Here is a 19,911-nt window from a genome sequence, read left to right on the forward strand (position 1 = left end):
GGCTCTGGGCTGATGGCTCAGAGCCTGACGCGGGGCTCGAACTTACGGACCGCGAGATCGTGACCTGGCTGAAGTCGGACGCTTAACCGACTGCGCCACCCAGGCGCCCCTATACTTTTAAAAATATACACTGTAAAATTTTATGAGTTTCCACGTTCATGTTTCATGTTTCCACATTCTTTTTTTTTTTTTTAATTTTTTTTTCAACGTTTATTTATTTTTGGGACAGAGAGAGACAGAGCATGAACGGGGGAGGGGCAGAGAGAGAGGGAGACACAGAATCAGAAACAGGCTCCAGGCTCTGAGCCATCAGCCCAGAGCCTGACGCGGGGCTCGAACTCACGGACCGCGAGATCGTGACCTGGCTGAAGTCGGATGCTTAACCGACTGCGCCACCCAGGGGCCCCATCATGTTTCCACATTCTTACCAGCATTAAGGGTTGTCATTTAAAAAAATTTTTTTTAACATTTATTCAATTTTGAGAGACAAAGGTAGAGGATGAGTGGGGAGGGGCAGAGAGAGAGAGGGAGACACAGAATCTGAAGTAGGCTTCAGGCTCTGAGCTGTCAGCACAGAGCCTGATGCAGGGCTTGAACCCAGGAACCATGAGATCATGACCTGACCCAAAGTAGGACACTTAACCGACTGAGCCACCCAGGCACCCCAGTTGTCACTTTTTTCAAAGCCATTCTGATAGATATGTAATAATAGTTCATTGTGATTTTAATTTGCACTTACCTAAGGCTAGTAATTTTTTCTTTTTTTAACAAAAGGAAAGGGACTTCTATTTCCATTATCTTCTGGTAGTATCACCAGAATGAATTGGATTCTATCCTGAAACATCTAAGACACTGGTCTGTGGAGTCTTATCTTCCAATTATATTCACATTTGGAAGTCATTCACTTGGTATTCATTTTTCTTTTCCACCATCAGTGTCACTGTGTCCTAGTACCTCTAATTTGAATTCCAAATTTTTAAAAACTTTCTCTAATTTACCCACTTTGGTTTGGATTCTTATTTCAATATTAGAGCAATATATTTCATATTTCAATATGGGGTCATTTTCCCCACATTATTGTATCAGGATCAACTATTTAATTTTCTGGATCCAGTGGAAGAAATGCAGACTTCTTATTCTAAAATTGAGAATTACAAACAGTGATCGTAGAGCATCAAACAAAGCATGGATTCTTGTAAGCGTAGAGTACTGTGTGGCTGAACAGGTGGCATGCCCATGATGCCAGCTAAAGCTAATGATGTTGAACATGTTTTATGTGCTTATTTGCCATCTGTGTATCATATTTCATGGAATGTCTATTCATGTCTTTTTTTTCCACTTTCTAAATGGATTGTTCTTAAGATTTGAGAGTTCTTTGTATATGCTAAATAGTAGTCCTTGGTCAGATATCAGGTTTGCAAATATTTTCTCCTATTCTAGCTTCTCTTTTTATCTTCTTAATGGGGTCTTTTATAGAGCAAAAGTTGTTTTAAAATTTTGAAGTCTAATTTATAAACTTTTCCTTTTATGGACTTTGTGTGTCAGGTCTAAGATTTTTCCTGGCCTTGGATCTTGAAGATTTTTCCTATGTGTCTTCTAAAAGTTTGATAGTTTTATGTTCAAGCTTATGATCCATTTTAGATTGATTTTTCTATAAAATGTGATCCTGAGTTAGAGGTTTGCTTGTTTTTACCAATGTAAAATTTTTCCTATGCCATTTGTTGAAAAGGCTCTCTTTTCTTCACTAAATTACTTTTGCACTTTTGTCAAAATGTAGTTACACTTTTGAATGTTTATTTCTGAGTTCTCTGTTCCGTTTTATTGAGCTATGTGTCAATACTATGTAGTCTTGATTACTATAGCTATACAGTAAGTCATGAATTCAGGAAACCTGATTTTTCCTACTTTGCTTTCTAAAAATGTTTTAGTTTTTCTAGTTTTTTCTGTTCTTCTCATAAAAAAACTTTTAAAAATGGTGCCCATGTCCACACATACATATGAGTGTTCCAAAATTTTGATAGGCATTGTGTTGTCTTTACACCAATTTGTGGAGAATCAACATCTTTACAATGTTGAGTCCTCTAAGCCATGAAAATGATATGCTTTTGCCTTTAGATTTTTAAGTTTCATTCATCAGTGTTAAGGGCTTTTAGCATATAAAGCCTGCATATGTTTTGTTTAAACCTCAGTATTTAATTTTTTGAAGTGTTCTGAATTGGTTCACTGTTAGATCCGTTATAGTATAAATGTTTTCTGTCTTGCTAGGCTGCACTTGGTTTCTCCTGGGCTTTTTTGTTTTGTCTGTACCCATTAGTGTTTCCAGGCTGCCATCTTCTTCAGTTTCAAATTTGTGAGGCAAAAAGAAAACCTAGAGAACTCACTACACGGCTATTCCTTGGATCTCAGAGTTCCTAGCCAGGCTGTCTTGTCCTCCCCAACTTTCAGAGTCATCTTAAGCTTGTTCTATGTACAGTTTTCATGGTTTTATTTTATGTAGCAGGAGGCATAGGGAAAAGTACATCTATTTCATCTTCCCAGAAACCACAGTCTTGGTTTAAACCAAAACTCTGCCACTAGATGTGGCTCATATTGTATCTGAGCTCCAAAAGCTCCTTGGAACCCTTCTGGAGGTGTCCATTGAGGGAAGGTGAAGAACTGGCAGAACTATGGGACGCCCACAACTGATCTAACCATAAAAGTTAGTTTTTTCTGTGAAGAGATAATCTGTATTTAAACACATTCTATCTTAAAATACTCTGGGACACAACCATTTTACAGATCATGGCCATAGGATTGTGCAGTCATTCATCATGATTATGGTAAATGGGGGAAAGAAAGGTAGAACAAGATGCCATCATTTCTTTCTGAAGGAACTAGGGAGAGGAGAACATCTACTCTTTTCTTTTCCTCACCCCCCAAACAAGAAGTGAGGCAGAGACAAAGGACTTGAAGCACTCAGTGTCAGTGCCTGTAGCTCAACCCCGTTACCTCTCATTTCTGTTTAGCAGAAGAGAGCCAAGGAATCAGGTTTCTCAAGAACCCCTCTATCTGGCTGAAAAGAAAATGTTAGAAGGCTCTAACATTGAAAGGATGTGGGTGTCCTGAAATATTTTCTGTTCATGACAGTTTTGGGAAAGAACATTGATTTTGCTGCTCTTGCCAAGCTGCTGCAGGTCTACTCACTAATGATGACTATTAACTCTTTTTAAAGACCTCTCTGTTGGCTTATCCTTGCTATGAAAAGCCATTGTTTAGAATGGCCTCTCTCAGTAATGGCCATCTGCAGGTGCAAATCTCCAGGTAGTGTCTGTTATTCCAAAGGAAGCACTACAGCTTGTACCACCTCAATATGTTTGCTGTGGAAAATCTACCTGAGGACCCTATAGAATGTATATGGTTGTCCCCTTGGAGTTAAACTTCCCAGAGCAGTGACATTGGGCATTTTCCTGGGAGCAGCAGGGAAATGTTGATTGGTATGAACTACCACACTAAAATCTGTCTATAGGAAAGATTTCAATTGCTGTGTAACTCAGATATCATCACCCCTTACTCTTCCCAGACCTAAATAAACTTGGCTTACTCCTCAATTTTAAAGCATGATAAAAAGTCTAAACTCTGCCCTATAATTCCCGTGTATTTCTAGGATTTACTTTTTAATGACACCCCTTTCTTCAGCTCTTATTTCCATGGTGGGGAAGTATGTTCTCATAAACTTTTAGTCTTCTCTGAAGCTAAGTTCAGCCAGTTTTCTTTTTATTTTTTTAATTTTTAAAAAAATTTTTTTTTCAACGTTTATTTTTGGGACAGAGAGAGACAGAGCATGAACGGGGGAGGGGCAGACAGAGAGGGAGACACAGAATCGGAAACAGGCTCCAGGCTCTGAGCCATCAGCCCAGAGCCCAACGCGGGGCTCGAACTCCTGGACCGCGAGATCCTGACCTGGCTGAAGTCAGACGCTTAACCGACTGCGCCACCCAGGCGCCCCTTCAGCCAGTTTTCAAAACCATTTTCAAATCCAGCAAGCTTATATACCCTTATTAGATTTCACTGAATATTTATGTTCAAGAGGATGGGCTGTGCTAGAATCAATGCAATTCCCTTTCTTTCTTGGCCTCTCACCAGTCCTCCCCCTTCCAAACTCTGTTTTCTATCTGTTACTTTTGAGGATTGACTTCAGCTCAACTTGAGCTCCTCTGGGTGTCTTCTGCTGTCTTCCTAAATAAGTACATTTCAAATATTTCTAATTTAACACTCATTACAATACAGTCGAAATACCTGTTTATTTTCATGTATTCTCCCAAGATTATAAACTATGTGGATAGAAATCAGCTGTCTTTTTCAACATGGTAGATTATGTGCCTATCAGAGTATGTAGCACAGATTACACACTGAAGCACATATTGATGTCATTATTGATAAATATATTGATATATTAGATTTGTATCAGTACTGGTTTAGTTTCTCTTTCTGCTCAAGAGAAAATTTCTAGTACACTGTGTTCTAAGATGTTTCTGCTTTATACCCATATAAACACACAATTAAGATGATTTGCTTAAGTAATTGAGAAAGTTCTAATAAATTATCTGAACCTGAACCTTCATGTTGTATTTTTTTAATTGGGTTAATGATTAATATCTTAGAGATGTATACTACCTCAGAGTTACAGAAACATATCTTCAGTGTAAGGCCAGTTATTACACATTTCAGGTTTTCAGGCAAACCATGTAAGAATTTTTCAAGTATCTTAAGATTTTCAAAAAAGTCTTCTAGTGAGGGGCACCTGGGTGACTCAGTTGGTTGAACATCCAACTCTTGATTTCATCTCAAGTCATGATCCCAGGGTCCTGGAATCAAGCCCCCTATCAGGTCCTGTGCTGAGCATAGAGCCTGCTTAAGATTCCCTCCCTTTCTCTCACTCTGCCTCTCTTTCTCTGCCTCTCTCTCTCCCTCTCCCCTGCTCACGCTGTCTCTGTCTCTCTGTCTCAAATAAAGTCCTCTAGTGAAAATTCAACAATAACCTAATATTTTCTCAGTTACATATTGTGGTTTTAATATATCCAAATTTTGCATTTACAACTAACATCTTAAAGGTATTTGAATATATTCTGCAAAAGAATTAAATAAATTTTTGTATAGATTATTCAGAACATCTTAATGTTTTTTAATTATAGACCTTATATTTTGGAAGATTATTGTAAACATATACTACCAAATTGTCTGATTTATTAGTTGGGTTGGCGGGGGGCGGGGAAGCGGAGCGGGGAAAATGACCACATGGGTAAATAGAAATGGCAGAAGTAGAAGTGATTTAGTTTTAATATAATTTAAACTTAAAGCAATATACTTACTATATAACATGGCTTGGGTTTAAATTGTGGTCTTTTTTTCTTCCTTACTTCCTCTTTCTTTTCTATTTTTTCTCTCTCTCATGCTCTCTTTCTCTCCCTCCCTCTCTCTTTCCTTTTTAAAGCACCATTGTTATATTCCACTTTAGTTGATCCTTCTAGAACACCTGTGCATTGACTAGTATGTACTATTAACTCCATATTACAAGTAAGATTAAGTGGTTGGCCAATTATAACAGCAGTATTTAGTGATGGGTGTGAGGCTTTATACAGGTCTTTGGTGGCTTCTGCCTGTAAAATTTTAGAGAAGGAAAGTGAAGAAGACCCATCCTAAGAGAAGCAATGGTGTCCAATCAATCATCAGTGTTTTCAAATGAATTTTAAAGTGGTATTTTAAGGTAGAATTTTAGAATTTAAGGTGGAATTTTAGAGATACCTCTAAGAATGTGGCTCCACTGTGCTTTTCAGTACAAATAATATAGCAGGCAGTTACTATTATTTCTGCCTGATAAAGCTTTGTATATATGCATTTGGCCTCTTGCTTTAGAAGATAAATGAACTCACTTCATGGCTGCATCTATAGGCAGATGATTGAAATTCAGGGAGGTGTTTATATGTATTCAAGAGAGAATTTCTGTCACTGCATTTCTACATGGGAGGTCTCAAAGGGAGTGGATGGATGGAAACAGGAGGGAAGATTGTTTATTGGAAGGAAATGAAAGGGATTAGTTTCTATGGAGGCCAGGGAGGTGACCTAGATTCACAACACTGGAATGTGTACTGTGATAGACACTTCTTAAAAGAGAGAAAGAAATCTTGGATAGAAGGCCTGACTTAATTTCCAGCCAATTCACATCAAGTCTCTTTGAAGGGGTTTTCTGATCCCAAGAGAAGCTTTTATTTGATATATGTTTCATGTGCTGGGTTTATCTAGGGCTCAGATAATCACACAGAGCAGTTCTTGTCTGGATTACTCAGCATGCTCCTGGCCTCAGCAGGCTCTTTTTGGGGCCTTTGAGTTTAAATAAACAAACATGAAATCTGAAAGACTCACATATGATTCTTAGGTCACAGCATCCTTTCAGAGTAGCTATTCTTATTTCCCTATGAAATTGAAAAACAACCCTATGCATTAAAAAAAATATCCACACGATTTCTCATGTGTAAAAGGCAGATCAGTGAAAATACAAAGAGCACTGGAATAGAAAATAGAAAGACTGTGTGGTTGCTCATATATTGAATGGTGTCACAGAATGGTCAGTAGTTGCTGAAACCACACCTGATTGACCAGCCTGCAGATTATACTTCCCACAATTTTCTTTCTGGAGCACAGTCATAACGTATGACTTTTCCTTGAAGAGGTAGGCTTATGTGCCTCTAAGTTTTTGGATCTTAACTTCCCATTGCATATATGTGTGTCTTCCACTGTGATTGTTTAAGTTCTTGAGAGTAGAGACCAGGATCGTGTGTGTGCATGTGTTTGTACATCTTCACATCTCCAGCACCTAGCGAAAACTTGGTTTTGGGGAAGTTCTCAGTACTGTGTGTTTAAAAAGTGTCTCCTTGGTTGACCATTACTATTTTCTAAACCAGAAGGTTCCTAAAATCACATGTGGTTCAAAGCCAACAGTATGAATAATTGTTGAAATTGTGCCAAAATTCAATGCTGTCCTAAATGCTGTTAGTAGTGGTTCCGTTTGCTCTTTACTTAAAATATAAATGGTGGATGGGGCACCTGGGTGGCTCAGTCATTTAAACATCTGACTTTGCCTCAGGTCTTGATCTCACAGTTTGTGAGTTTGAGTCCTGCGTCAGCTGTGCTGGCAGCACAGAGCCTGCTTGGGTTTCTCTATCTCTCTCTCAAATAAAAAAAGAAAGAAACATTTAAAAAAAAATAAAGAAATTGGGTGGTGGGGAAGTCATTAAACCCAAAGTAAATAGAAGGAAGGAAATACTAAAGATTAGAAGAGAGGTAAATAGAGAATACGGGGGAAAAAAGGAGAAAATAAATTATACTGTTACTTCTTTAAAAAGATGAACAAAATTGACAAACTTTTAGCTATATTAACTGAGTTTACTCAAATAAGAAATTAAAATAGGGAACTTAGTACCAAACTTACAGAAACAACAACAACAAAAAATCAGAATTGTATGCAGAAGAATGAATACCCTTACCAAACATATTGAACAAAACAACAACAACAAACTGAAAATGGATCAATAACGTATAGGCAAAAAGCTAAAATTATAGAACACTTAGAAGAAAACAGAGTTAAATATTCATGACCTTGAATTTTAGAATAGATACTTAGAACACCAAAAACATGAACAATAAAGAAAATTATACTTCATAAAGATTAGACACTTTGCATCAAATGCCATTGTTAATAAATTTTTAAAACCTACACAATAGGAAAAAAATATTTACAAATCATTTATAAGTGTTTAGAATCCAGAGTATATAGGCGTGTATAAGTTAACAAGTACACAAACATATTAAAATTTCTTACAATTTTTGGTGTACAATTCTTTACCTTCTTGGTTGAGTTTATTCCTAAGTATTTTATTCCTTTTTGTGCTATTATAAGTGGAAACATTTTGTTTTCTTTTTAGATTGTTTATCATCAGTGTATAGAAACATAACTGACTTTTCGTGTTTTTGTATCCTGTAACTGCCGAATTTATTAGAAGTTCCAAAAGTCCTCCCTTCCCCTAGCCCCATGGAATCTTCAGAGCTTTCTATTTATAAAATCATGCTATCTGTAAATAGAATATTTTACTGCTTCTCTTCCAGTTTGGATGATTTTTATTTATTTTTCTTACCTCATTGCTCTGGCTAGGACTTTAGAACTATGTTAAATAGAAGTGATTAAAGTAGACATACTTGTCTTGTTCCTGATCTTAGAGGAAGAGCTTTCAGTCTTACATTGAATAGGATATTGCGATGCGAATATGCAGTGCATGATGAAGAACAGACTGATAAATGTGTTTCACAATTTGTTTTGTAGGTAATATGACCAAGGTACCTCAAATCATAATATTGTCCTAATGAAGGAGAAATAAATCTTAAAGCGGAAATTCTTTCCTATATTTTCCTGGGTTATCCTTCTTACTTTGTGTACTCAACTAGAATCTCTGATTCTTTTATTTAGTTAACCTATTTAGAAATTCTTGGTTATGAAATCTAAAAATCATGCCTTTCAGATTAATATATTTGAGTATAAATTCTGTCTTGTGTTTTTCAGAAGATGCTTATAAGACCCAGGTTAGAATTGACAATGAGCCAGCTTATTTGGACATTTTGGACACTGCTGGTCAGGTAGGTAATTTTCATAGCTTTCTCTAATCTTTGAGTCCAGTTTAGGCTTTAATCTCAAATCCATTTATCACAAAGAAGAGTTTAACAATTCAAACAGGACAAGAACAAATTCACAATAGCGATGGGGGATTAAATAAGAAAAGAATTGGAAGGGAAATGTGACTCTTGGCCAACAGAATATTTCAACATTCCCATAATGTTTTAAATATAAAAATATAAATGTAGATGTAATATTGCCATCTAAGATGATAATTAGTTTATTCCTCAGATGTATGTAAAACTTGTCTTAGACCCTAATATGATGATAATTTTTATTAGAAAAATGTAGTGAGGTAAAAAAGGAAGATCTGCTCAGCAAATACGCTCATGGAACCAAGGCTAGAGACAGGCAGAATGGGTGACATAAGCAAGATGCATCACAATCTAATGCATTAATTTACAAATGTGTAGATAAGAACAAGGACAAAAACTTCTTTGGTTTAAAAGATACATAAGAAAACAAGGGCGCCTGGGTGGCGCAGTCGGTTAAGCGTCCGACTTTAGCCAGGTCACGATCTCGCAGTCCGGGAGTTCGAGCCCCGTGTCAGGCTCTGGGCTGATGGCTCAGAGCCTGGAGCCTGTTTCCGATTCTGTGTCTCCTTCTCTCTCTGCCCCTCCCCCGTTCATGCTCTGTCTCTCTCTGTCCCAAAAATAAATAAACGTTGAAAAAAAAAATTAAAAAAAAAAAACAGAAAGGTGGCAAATCAAACAATGATTAGAAAAAAAATAAGCAAAAGATAACCAACCTTAAAGTGGGCATACCTGTATTAATATCAGACAGAACAGATTTTATTGCAAAAAAGCATTAATAAGGTGTGAAAGTGTCCTTTTGTAACGGAAGAATAATCAAAGATAATTTCTGGTCTATATTCAAGACAAATGTGAATCCAAAACACATAAATCCAAAAGCATGTATAATGGGAAACTTTAATGCACCTCCGTGAGTACGTGCTATGTCAAAAAGTAGTGCAGTTGTAGATTTGAGAACTCATTTAGCTGAAACAGCACGTTGCAGTCGATGTGTGAGTAGGCATTCTTTTCACATAAGTTTTTACACATTTTATTGATGTCTAATACAATTGCACAAAATGTAGTCTGAGATTATTTGATACATATATAATTTTGCTTTGTGACTTAGAATGTGATAAACTTTTGGGATATGTTTAAGCTAGTGACTACCTCTCCAGTGGGAAGGGGAGAGTGACAAAGTGGACTTCAACTATTATATGTAATGAGCCATGTTTCATAGAGTTCTGATTAAATATAAGAGAATATTAATAGTTGAGAGCCTGGATCATAGGTTCACAGATCTTCATTATGTTATTTTCCTTCTGTACTTAAATGATTTATATGTTTAAATGTTCTATTTCATCTCTTTGATATAACTATTTAAAAACACTACATTAACTGGCACATTGGTATATGCCTCTGGCATTACGTGGTCTGTTTCTATATTTATGAGATTTATTAAGACTATTCGAAGTCCATGTATTAGCAAACTCATTTGTTCTGAGGGATATTAGGACAATGGGCTTATGGTAGAAGAGGAGGGCTGAAGCCATTGGGGCTATTTAGAGTGGGGAAATTATTTCAGTTACTTGAAAGAGCTGCATTATCCAAGGGAAAATATACTTCTTTTCAGGGGAACTTTAAGCCTAATTACAAGAAGATTGAGTAGGTTAAATGTCATTCAATTTAATAAAGTATTTTTTAACATCACGTTATCAAGTTCACTAGCATACAGTATATACAGTGTGCTCTTGGTTTGGGGGGTAGATTCCCGTGATTCATCACTTACATACAACACCCAGTTGTCATTGCAGCAAGTGTCCTCCTCAATGCCCATCACCCATTTTCCCCTCTCCTCCACCACCCCCCCTATCAACCTTCAGTTTGTTTTCTGTATTTAAGTGTCTCTTATGTTTACCTCCCTCCCTCTCTGTTTATAACTAGTTTTCCCCTTCCTTTTCCCCATGGTCTTCTGTTAAGTTTCTCAATTTCCACATATGAGTGAAAAAATAGGATATCTGTCTTTCCCTAACTGACTTATTTCACTTAGCATAATACTCTCCAGTTCCATCCACATTGCTGCAAATGGCAGGATTTCATTCTTAGTGCCAACCAATATTCCATTGTATATATAAACCACATCTTCTTTATCCACCCATCAGTTGATGAACACTTGGGCTCTTTCCATAATTTGGCTATTGTTGAAAGTGCTGCTATAAACATTGCCCCTATGAATCAGCACTCCTGTATCCTTTGGATAAATTCCTAGTAGTGCTATTGCTGGGCCATCGGGTAGTTCTATTTTTAGTTTTTTGAGGAACCTCCATATTGTTTTCCAGAGTGGCTGCACCAGTTTGCATTCCCACTAACAGTGCAAGAGGGTTCCCATTTCTCCACATCCTTGTCAGCATCCGTTGTTTCCTGAGTTGTTAATTTTAACCACTCTGACTGGTGTGAGGTGGTATCTCAGTGTGGTTTTGATTTGTATTTCCCTGATGATAATTTATGTTGAGCATCTTTTCACGTGTTTATTGGCCATCTGGATGTATTCTTTGGAGAAGTGTCTATTCATGTCTTCTTCTCATTTTTTCACTGGATTATTTGTTTTTTGGGTTTCGAGTTTGGTGAGTTCTTTATAGATTTCGGATACTAACACTTTTTCAGATATGTCATTTGCAAATATCTTTTCCCATTCTGTTGGTTGCCATTTAGTTTTGTTGATTGTTTCCTTTGCAGTGCAAAAGCCTTTTATCTTGATGAGGTCCCACTAGTTCATTTAATATAATAAAGTATTTGTAACAACTGAAAACCTCCTCTGACAACAACAACAACAACAAGCTTCTTGGGAAATAGCCAACCTACCTCACTGAAAATAGTCAACTAGAATTATGCTTTGGTAGAAAGTGAAACGCTTTGTATTTTTTTAATTTTTTTTAATGTTTATTTATTTTTGACAGAGAGAGAGAGAGAGAGAGAGAGAGAGAGACACGGAGCATGAGCGGGGGAGGGGCAGAGAGAGAGGGAGATTCAGAATCCGAAACAGGCTCCAGGCTCTGAGCTGTCAGCACAGAGCCCGACGCTGGGCTCGAACTCAGACCGTGAGATCATGACCTGAGCCGAAGTCGGACGCTCAACCAACTGAGCCACCCAGGCACCCCACCCTTTGTATTTTTAATAGTCAGTCTACAAGAATGTATGAACACTTACCTGGTCACATTTGGTATTAATGTAATCATGGATAACTAGATGTTTTTCCTCTCCATTGGTGTAGGGTTGGCCATATTACACTGCCCAGGTCAATGTATTGTCAGCAGATGAATCAACCTGCTAGTTCTTGGTTGAGGTCTTAGGAGGCACTAAGGGTGCTTCTGCTATGCATGAAGAGAAGGCATGAGGCAGGTAACCCTTGGTTACAGGAAAATGAGGGAAACACATGGAACAGACCTAGACTCAAATCAAAGACTAGAGCAAAGCCCAGCTCACTCACAATCTGACGCACATCTGTTCTAGCCACCACACAAACTGATGAACTAGAAAAAATCATGAATACTAGTAGCTTCAAGCTCCTAAGTTTAAGTAGCTTTGTCATGCAGCATTATTATGATAAAAGGTGTCAGTGCAGCAAATTAAATGAGCCCTTATTAGTTCAATATGCCTAGAGATGGAGACTATTACTTGTTTGTAGATGAAGTGGTGAGTGTGGAGAGAGAAATCTACACATACTGACTCCAGTGCTTTGTAATGCTGAGAGTCTATGCTCTGGAATCAATGAAAAACTTGTAAATAAACAATTTTTAAAATGTATATACCCTTATTTTTCTGAGCTAGCTTCAATTGCAGCCAATCATATTCAGAAATGCATCACTCTCAAAAGACGATGACTTGTTGGCTTCCAAACTATTAATCTCTCACATGCAAGAGACAATCTATACAGTTGATTTAATGAGACTTATGCCACATAAGGAACAGTAGAGAACACCACTGAAACACATTTAATAATACCATCTTGTTTTCTTTTGTAAATATTCTTATTAAACATCTGTTGAAATTTATTACTGTTACAACAAACCCAGGAAATAGAAACGTTACTGTTGCCACCTAGAATTTGAGTAAGATAGTATACAAAGAAATGACTGTCCTTTTGGAGGCAATGTTGGTAGTAGGGCCAACTTAAGTGTTTGTGTTTGAGCTGTACACATAGCCCTGCAGTACTTAAATAATTCCATGGAAGAATCATTGGCCATCACGAAACAGCATGTTGGAAAGGACTTTTACCTTAACCATTCTTCCAGTGTTTCAATTCTCAATGCTCCTGCCAAATGCTCATTAAGCTTATGTTTGACCAAGTCAGATGATTAGGTACTCTGTTTCTGGAAACAGACAAGAGCTTTTAGGAAACTTTAATTATTTGAAAGTATTTTCTTACAATGAGATTACATTTTCCTCTCCGTACTTTCTACCTATGGGTCTCAGATCCCTTGAAAAAAAATTGTTACTCATTTTATAAATGAAAAATTTAAGTCTTACAGAGGTTAAATGACTTAACTAAAATAATAGAGCAAGCCACTGAGCCAGCTGTTACTAGATTCTATCTACACTCCTGTGCAAGCTATTTCTTACTTCACTCCTCTTATGGAATCCCTTTGTATGTATGAAGGTACTATCCTAGGTCAAGAAAATGCAGGATAGAATAGAATTTTGCTTCTGTTCTTAAAATGCTTAAGGTTTGGAGCAATGGGAGATGCTAAATTAAAAATTGCAACAAATTGTGATAAGCAGTATAGCGGAAGTGTAAAATTTTTGGTAATGAGTTATCTCTGATACCTAAATTATTCTTTGTTCTGACATAAATATAAAAAAATCAATAAAAATAGACTTAAATAACAATATTTACATTAATTTAGATGAAACTCTAACAAAGTTCAGTTTAATTATAAATGTATTGAATTATTCTCCTCCTTATTAGAAATGATACAAATAATTGTCCTCCAAACACTTCAAATTATATATTTTTTGATGTGCTATATATCTAGTCACTGAAACTTCCTAGGAAGAGCAGAGAATTACAATTTGGAATATGCAAGCTATGGTAAAACCATAAGCAAGCCCAGTGAATAAATGTTACTTTATGGGGAAGAAGGAAGTTGGGAGAGTGTGCTTTAAATGAAAGTCCATTGTTAAAAAGCAAGAATTCAGAGTGATGATAGTTTGCCATTGGCTGAGTTGCAGGGTTAGTCAATTTCTTCTAGAAGATTCAATGTGTATATTTTCTTATTGAGGCCTATAATTAATAATTCTTTCCTGTTGACACTTGTGTTGGGGTGTATAATGGACAGTTCTTCATGTAACTGATATGGTAACTTTTAGCCCTCTGACACTACTTTAGTGAGGATTCTCTTTAATTTTCACATTTCCTGCTTTGATCAAGACCTTTCTCTAGAAGCATCACTGATCAAAAGTCAGTTTTTCTACCACACTAGTGATTTTGTCCTTCAATGCCAGGAAGGACCTTTCCTGGTTGCCATGTTCTACATCAAAGGGCAAATACATAAGCAGTTGGAAACCACTTATGGTCACATTTGGGTGACTAGGTAGGTAAAGAGGGAAAACTCTCAGGCATTTTTCTTCTATAGTCCATATTTGTCAAGATTGTAAACATTGAAAATCATCTCCTTATTAGGTACATCATTTTTACAAAGGTTTTACAGGCACCAAATACAAAACTTAAGAACAAAAGAAATACAATACAGAACAAAAGAAATAGCAAGTCCAAATTGTCTGGTGGTTCTAAACTGGGACCATAGATCTGAAAGTAGCCAACTGAAAATATTTATTGACATTTATTCCAACTTAGGGGAGAAAAATTCTCCTTATGGAGGCAAACATACAGTCATGTATGCCTTCTGGAAGTCCCGGTTTAAAGCAGGCACTTAAAATAATAAATACTGCAAGAGCACACTGAAAGAATTAACCAAGTGCATTCGGAAAGATAGAGTGCAGGTATAAACATGAGGCAATAGCTAATGGACTCTTTACAAGAATGGCAAAACTTCAAGGATATATTAAACTAATATCTAAAAAATGCTTTTGGAGACAAATGTTATCCAATAATATAGCCTATAAGTTTGCAAATTCAGAGATCATGAAATTGAATAAAAATCCAGCCAGATAATAGTACATATGAAAGAGTTTTGTGAATTCTGAGCCTTGTAACCCTTCAGAAAAAACAAGTAAAAAATTAAATTGTCACAAGGTCATGATGAGGCTTTCTGAAAGCTCATAATCGGGGGGAAAGTTTCCCCTTTCTCAAGGACTTGGGAAATGTGGACCAGGGCATTTTCTTTCCATAAAAGATATATTAGAAGAAAACAGTGAGGAAAAGGTCTGGTCTGGACATCTTGGAAAAGCTGTCTCCTCAGATGTTTTCTTCTTCAGTGCTGGGAAATGTTTATTTTCAGGTCACCAGATGGTGTGTAGGTCGAGTCTTTCTTTAGATGGTTTGGTGCTTTCTTTAGATGGGCCACATGAATCCAAGAGTCTATTCCTTGGAATTTGACAGTACAAGGATAAGTTAGCAATACCTGATAAGGGCATTTCTAGTGAGGTTGAAAGGAGGCTGTCTGGAGGTGTCTTTTTCAATAGACAAGATCTCCAAATTGCAAGGTATTATGCTTAAAGTCCTCCCCCAGGAGTGCACTGTGAAAAGATTGCCCTGCTAAAGCATGGTTATTCTTAACAGAAGCAATTAGACCTTTACAGTGTTTAAGTATATCTCCTTTTATTAACTGTGGGTCAGAGAAGTCAGGGGCCATGTACATTGGACATCTTGTGACTATCTCAAAGTGTGAGAGTCTGAGTTTCAAAGAGAGTGACTCTGAGATTTAGAAGGACTAAAGGAAGTGCTTTGGGCCAAGGTATTTAGAGGAGCTCTACAGATTTTATCAGTGGAGTCTTAGTAGCATCAATAGTACATTTGACTCTGTGGATTGAGGATGATAAGCACAATGAAAGTGTTATAAAACCAGCCAACAGCACAGACTTGTCAAAGCACATGATTATTAAAATGGATTCCCTGATAACTATAAAGTTTAAAAGGGATTTCCCAAGTAGGGTTCATCTTTTCTAACAGAATTTCAGCCACAGAAGAAGCAGTGGCCTGTATATAAGGGAAATTTTCAGTCCAGTGAAAAATGCATATAAGCCATGACTAAAACCTATGAATAATCCATGAGATGGAGGGAAACTATCTAGCCCATTTGTTTGAGCAGGATTTCCTGCATTATAATTTAAACAGGTGGGACAAGTGAAGTAGGGAATTTTTGTGGCCTTATTAATATTTTTATACCAATATTGGTTCATGAATTCTCTTAATGTATCAGTAGGCTAATGGTTTAATGGCAATGGTATAGTGGTAAGTAGTGAGAATTTTGGAATTTCTCATAGTACCAAATTGCTACTTGGCCCAAACCAGAGTTCTCCCTTTTTATTGAATGAGCACTTACTAGGTTGTCAATATTGTATTTCTTTCCTGCGTCCAATTTCTGAGTATCTTTCGGCAATTTTTCCAAATTATCATTTGGGAGAACATCTTTTTCAACCACAACTGAGGTTTGGCTATTAATTTCCTTGAAAGCAGTGTTTTTGGTAGAAATAACAGTGGTTAGGGTTAGGGTTTTCTTTGGTCTCCAGAGAGTTGAATTTGGAATGCCTAGGAACCTTAATAACCAGAGCATCCAGCTAAAGTATGGTATCTAGTAAATCTTGGATAAAGGATCCATTTTTAACTTTTCCACACTGGAGGTAAGAAAACATTAATGTTTCCTAGCATCCCAAAGTCAGGGGCTATCCTAAAGGCATAGGGACTAGGGGTATAAATGTTTGCAGTTTTACAGTTGGTGAAGATACAAGGACGGTTAAAGGGGATCCCATGATTTCTTCAGTAGCCTTAACTAAAAGGGGAGTGGTAGGAATGGTTCTGAGGCAAGAGGGATATCCTTGGGCTACAGTACCCTATGGGTTAATAATGGTCTGTATGTTTTGGGGTGGGTATTCCAATGGCATTCATTCCCTTTCTTCACATACAAAGAGGAAAAGGGGAAATTGATAATTAGGATGTCTGAGGGAGCTTTATTAGACTTTAAAGTCCCAAAAGTTATATCTTCTGGATCCATATAATAGGATTAGGTATGTCATTTGTTTTAGTAAAGCATACAGAGGTTGAGTCGTAAGGGAGAAGCCGGGAATCTAATTTTGAAAGTAGCTAGCCACTCCAAGAAAACCTCATAATTGGCACTTACTTAGTTTTAGGTTTTGGGAAGTTCAGGATGCTATAAAGCCAACCTGGGTCCAAATGTAGTTCTTGTTCTGAGGTCAGGTTCCATAAGTATTGAATCTGAGTTTATCAAACTGTAATTTTGGGGGTATCTCGTGTCTCTTTAAGGCCAAAAATTATAATAGATAGATGCTGCCTTTCATTGAAGAGGTTTCAGAAGACAGCAGAGAGAATAAAATCATCTACTTACTGTAACAAAATAGAGTGTGCAGAAAACTCATCATCCAAATCAGCTTTTAAAGTGTGTGAAAAGTAAGGAGACTGTAAAATTCTGGGGCATTACTGTCCAAGTGCATTTCTGTTCTTTCCAAGTGAAGCAAAAAGATAGTGGCTATCTTTATCAACCTGAATAATAAAATTCACTGTATAAGTCAATTACATAAAAATTCGCTTTTAGTGGAAATAGATTCTGGTAGCAAATGGGGAGGGGGTGTTAGGTAGGAACAACAAGGTGCCAAGGGATAACAACATTAGTTATTTCTTGGTGGTCCTGGACAAATCTTCATTCATCGCTGTTGGGTTTTCTCGTAAGTAAAAGGATGGGTATTATAGCCGCTAGTGCAGGGGATAATGAGCTCCTGCACCTTGTAATCTTCTATTATGGTCTTGATGCCTTGAAGAGTTTCTTTATTTATGGGGTATTTATTAATTCTGGAAAGAGGCTTTTGAGGGGTCTATCTGAATCTTGATGGAAGGTGCACCATGGATTCTGCCAATATCAGTTAAAGATCTTGCCCATATAGAGGATGATAGCTGAACCAATAAGGACAAATGATTAGTATCCCAAGACTCAGCTAAAGTGTTGTCAGATTGAGCAAGTAAAAGATGTTGAAAGGTCATTTAATTCACCTGGTTGGTTTGATTACTATTGTCAAATTCTAGAATTATTTCCTCCTTTTGAGAGAAAGGAATTCTAGCATATTTTTCTAAGAACTCTCTACCCCCCAAGGTAGAGGGGTAGAGGAACTAAGGACAAAGGAGTATTTATCTCTCAAAGGGCCTAGGTGATGGACATAGGTTCAGAGACAGGAACCTGTTGAGATTGAATAGATACCCCCATTATTGAAACTCTATTAGTACTCCTAGGCAGGAGTTACTTTTAAACAGTGGGGTTGAGCCCTGAGAATGTAGCCCTGGTGTCAGTAAAGACAGAAATTCTTTTCTGGAGAGTGGTTTCTTTGATCCAATTAAGAGGGAGGATTGGGAAGAGCCCCTGTAGTTCCTCAGAACCCCTTATTGAGACTTAGGGGGCATAAGAAAGGCTGGCTAGAAGGCTGAAGGTACCTGAATCACTTAAGATGGTAGCAATCTTTTTTCTAACATTCTGGCTCTTGGCAATAACAGTAGAAGCAAGGAGGTTTTTGGTTTTGTGTAGGGGCCTTCATTTGCCAAAGTTGAAAATTAAGAATTTTAGAGGTGTCTCTCTCAGGTGACTTACCTAGGGTTCAAGTAAGCTGGTTTGCCAAGTTAACTAATTATGGAGTGGACATAGTTTTCCATTCCATTCTGGACCCTTAACTTAAAAATATCATGGTTCAGCCCATTAACAAAGTTAAATACTACTTGAGTGGATTCAACGTCTAAGAAAGACCAGAATTAAATTTAAAGACAATTTAATGTTGATTATAATAGTAATAAGCAGGTTCATGAGGATTTTGTGTGCAAGTCTGAATTTTGTTTTAATCAATTTAGGAAAGGCTACTGTAATTGCTCAGTGGAGATACCCAGGGAGTGTTCTAGCATTTTGTCAAAAATTAGGGGTCAGTTTCTCTAAATCCCTCTAAAACATTTCAAAATGTTACTATCAGAGGTGTGTGGGTGGCTCAGTTGGTTAAGCATCTGACTCTTGGTTTTGGCTCAGGTCATGATCTCACAGGTTGTGATTTCAAGCCCCACTATCCATACTGAGCCTCCTTGGGATTCTCTTTCTTCCTCTCTTTCTGTCCCTTGCTCCCATCTCTCAAAATAAATAAACTTTAAAAAAAAAATGTTCCCATCAGGCTACTTTCACCAATGTTTGGCCAACTTAGATGTAAATCCGAGAAATCAAGTTGGTAAGTTTGAATAATTATGACAAATTCTTAGCAAACCTATGGGAACCTCCTAAGTCATTTTAGGAAATTCTGCATGGCTAACAATTCAGCTTTAGTCCAAGGAACAGAATAAATTTGGGGTTTATTCGAATCATCAGAAGACTTAACTTTAACGGGGCAGGTTTTAATATGTTGGGGAGGAAGGAGGCGAAGGGGAAGAGATTCAGACAATAAGGGAAGTTTGGCAAGAGAATGAGAATGGTGAAACAGAGCTATAGAGGAGGTGGACCCAGTGTAGATGGGGAGGATGATGTCATGGAAGGTGGGTCCTCAGCAAAAGGTGGCTGCCATGTGTTCTGAGACAAGGAAGATGGGGAAAAAAAAGCCTCAGAATCCTTTTTGTTTTTCTTGAATTGTATGCTTCCCTCAGTCTAGCAACTGGATTTTTCACACGCAATTTTCACAGGGCTGATGATGTTTGGAAGTTTCAAAATACCAATCAAAATAAACATCCAATCCACTGACAATTTAGAGCCATGCTGTCCAACTCAGTTTTGAGAAAAGTAATCTTGGGCAGATCAAAAGTTCTCCATAATAGCAATTGATGTTCTAAGTTACTTTCGGTTGGGTTGGTCCATTTAGTGAGAAATGTAGATATGGGCACCTGAATGTGTCAGTTGGGTAAATGTCTGAGTCTTGATTTGTGTTCAGGTCATCATCTCATGGTTCCTGAGATTGACCCCATGTCAGGCTCTGTGCTGACAGCATGGAGCCTGCTTGGGATTCTCTCTCTCCCTCTCTCTCTCTCTCAATCCCTCCCTCCCTCCCTCCCTC

At 37.3% G+C, this 19,911-nt stretch overlaps 1 protein-coding gene across 2 annotated transcripts in view; it reads left to right on the forward strand.

The window, feature by feature from the left end:
* Positions 1 to 19,911, forward strand: part of RIT2 (Ras like without CAAX 2) — a 385,242-nt gene that overhangs the window by 125,463 nt on the left and 239,868 nt on the right. For both annotated transcript variants that reach the window (XM_040478955.1, XM_040478956.1), the window contains exon 3: positions 8,591 to 8,664. In XM_040478955.1, the coding sequence (XP_040334889.1) occupies positions 8,591 to 8,664 (74 nt within the window). The remainder of the gene's footprint in view (positions 1 to 8,590; positions 8,665 to 19,911) is intronic.

Source organism: Herpailurus yagouaroundi, unplaced genomic scaffold, assembly GCF_014898765.1.
Source record: "Herpailurus yagouaroundi ecotype Mexico unplaced genomic scaffold, PumYag 142, whole genome shotgun sequence".
NCBI classification, from domain to species: domain Eukaryota; kingdom Metazoa; phylum Chordata; class Mammalia; order Carnivora; family Felidae; genus Herpailurus; species Herpailurus yagouaroundi.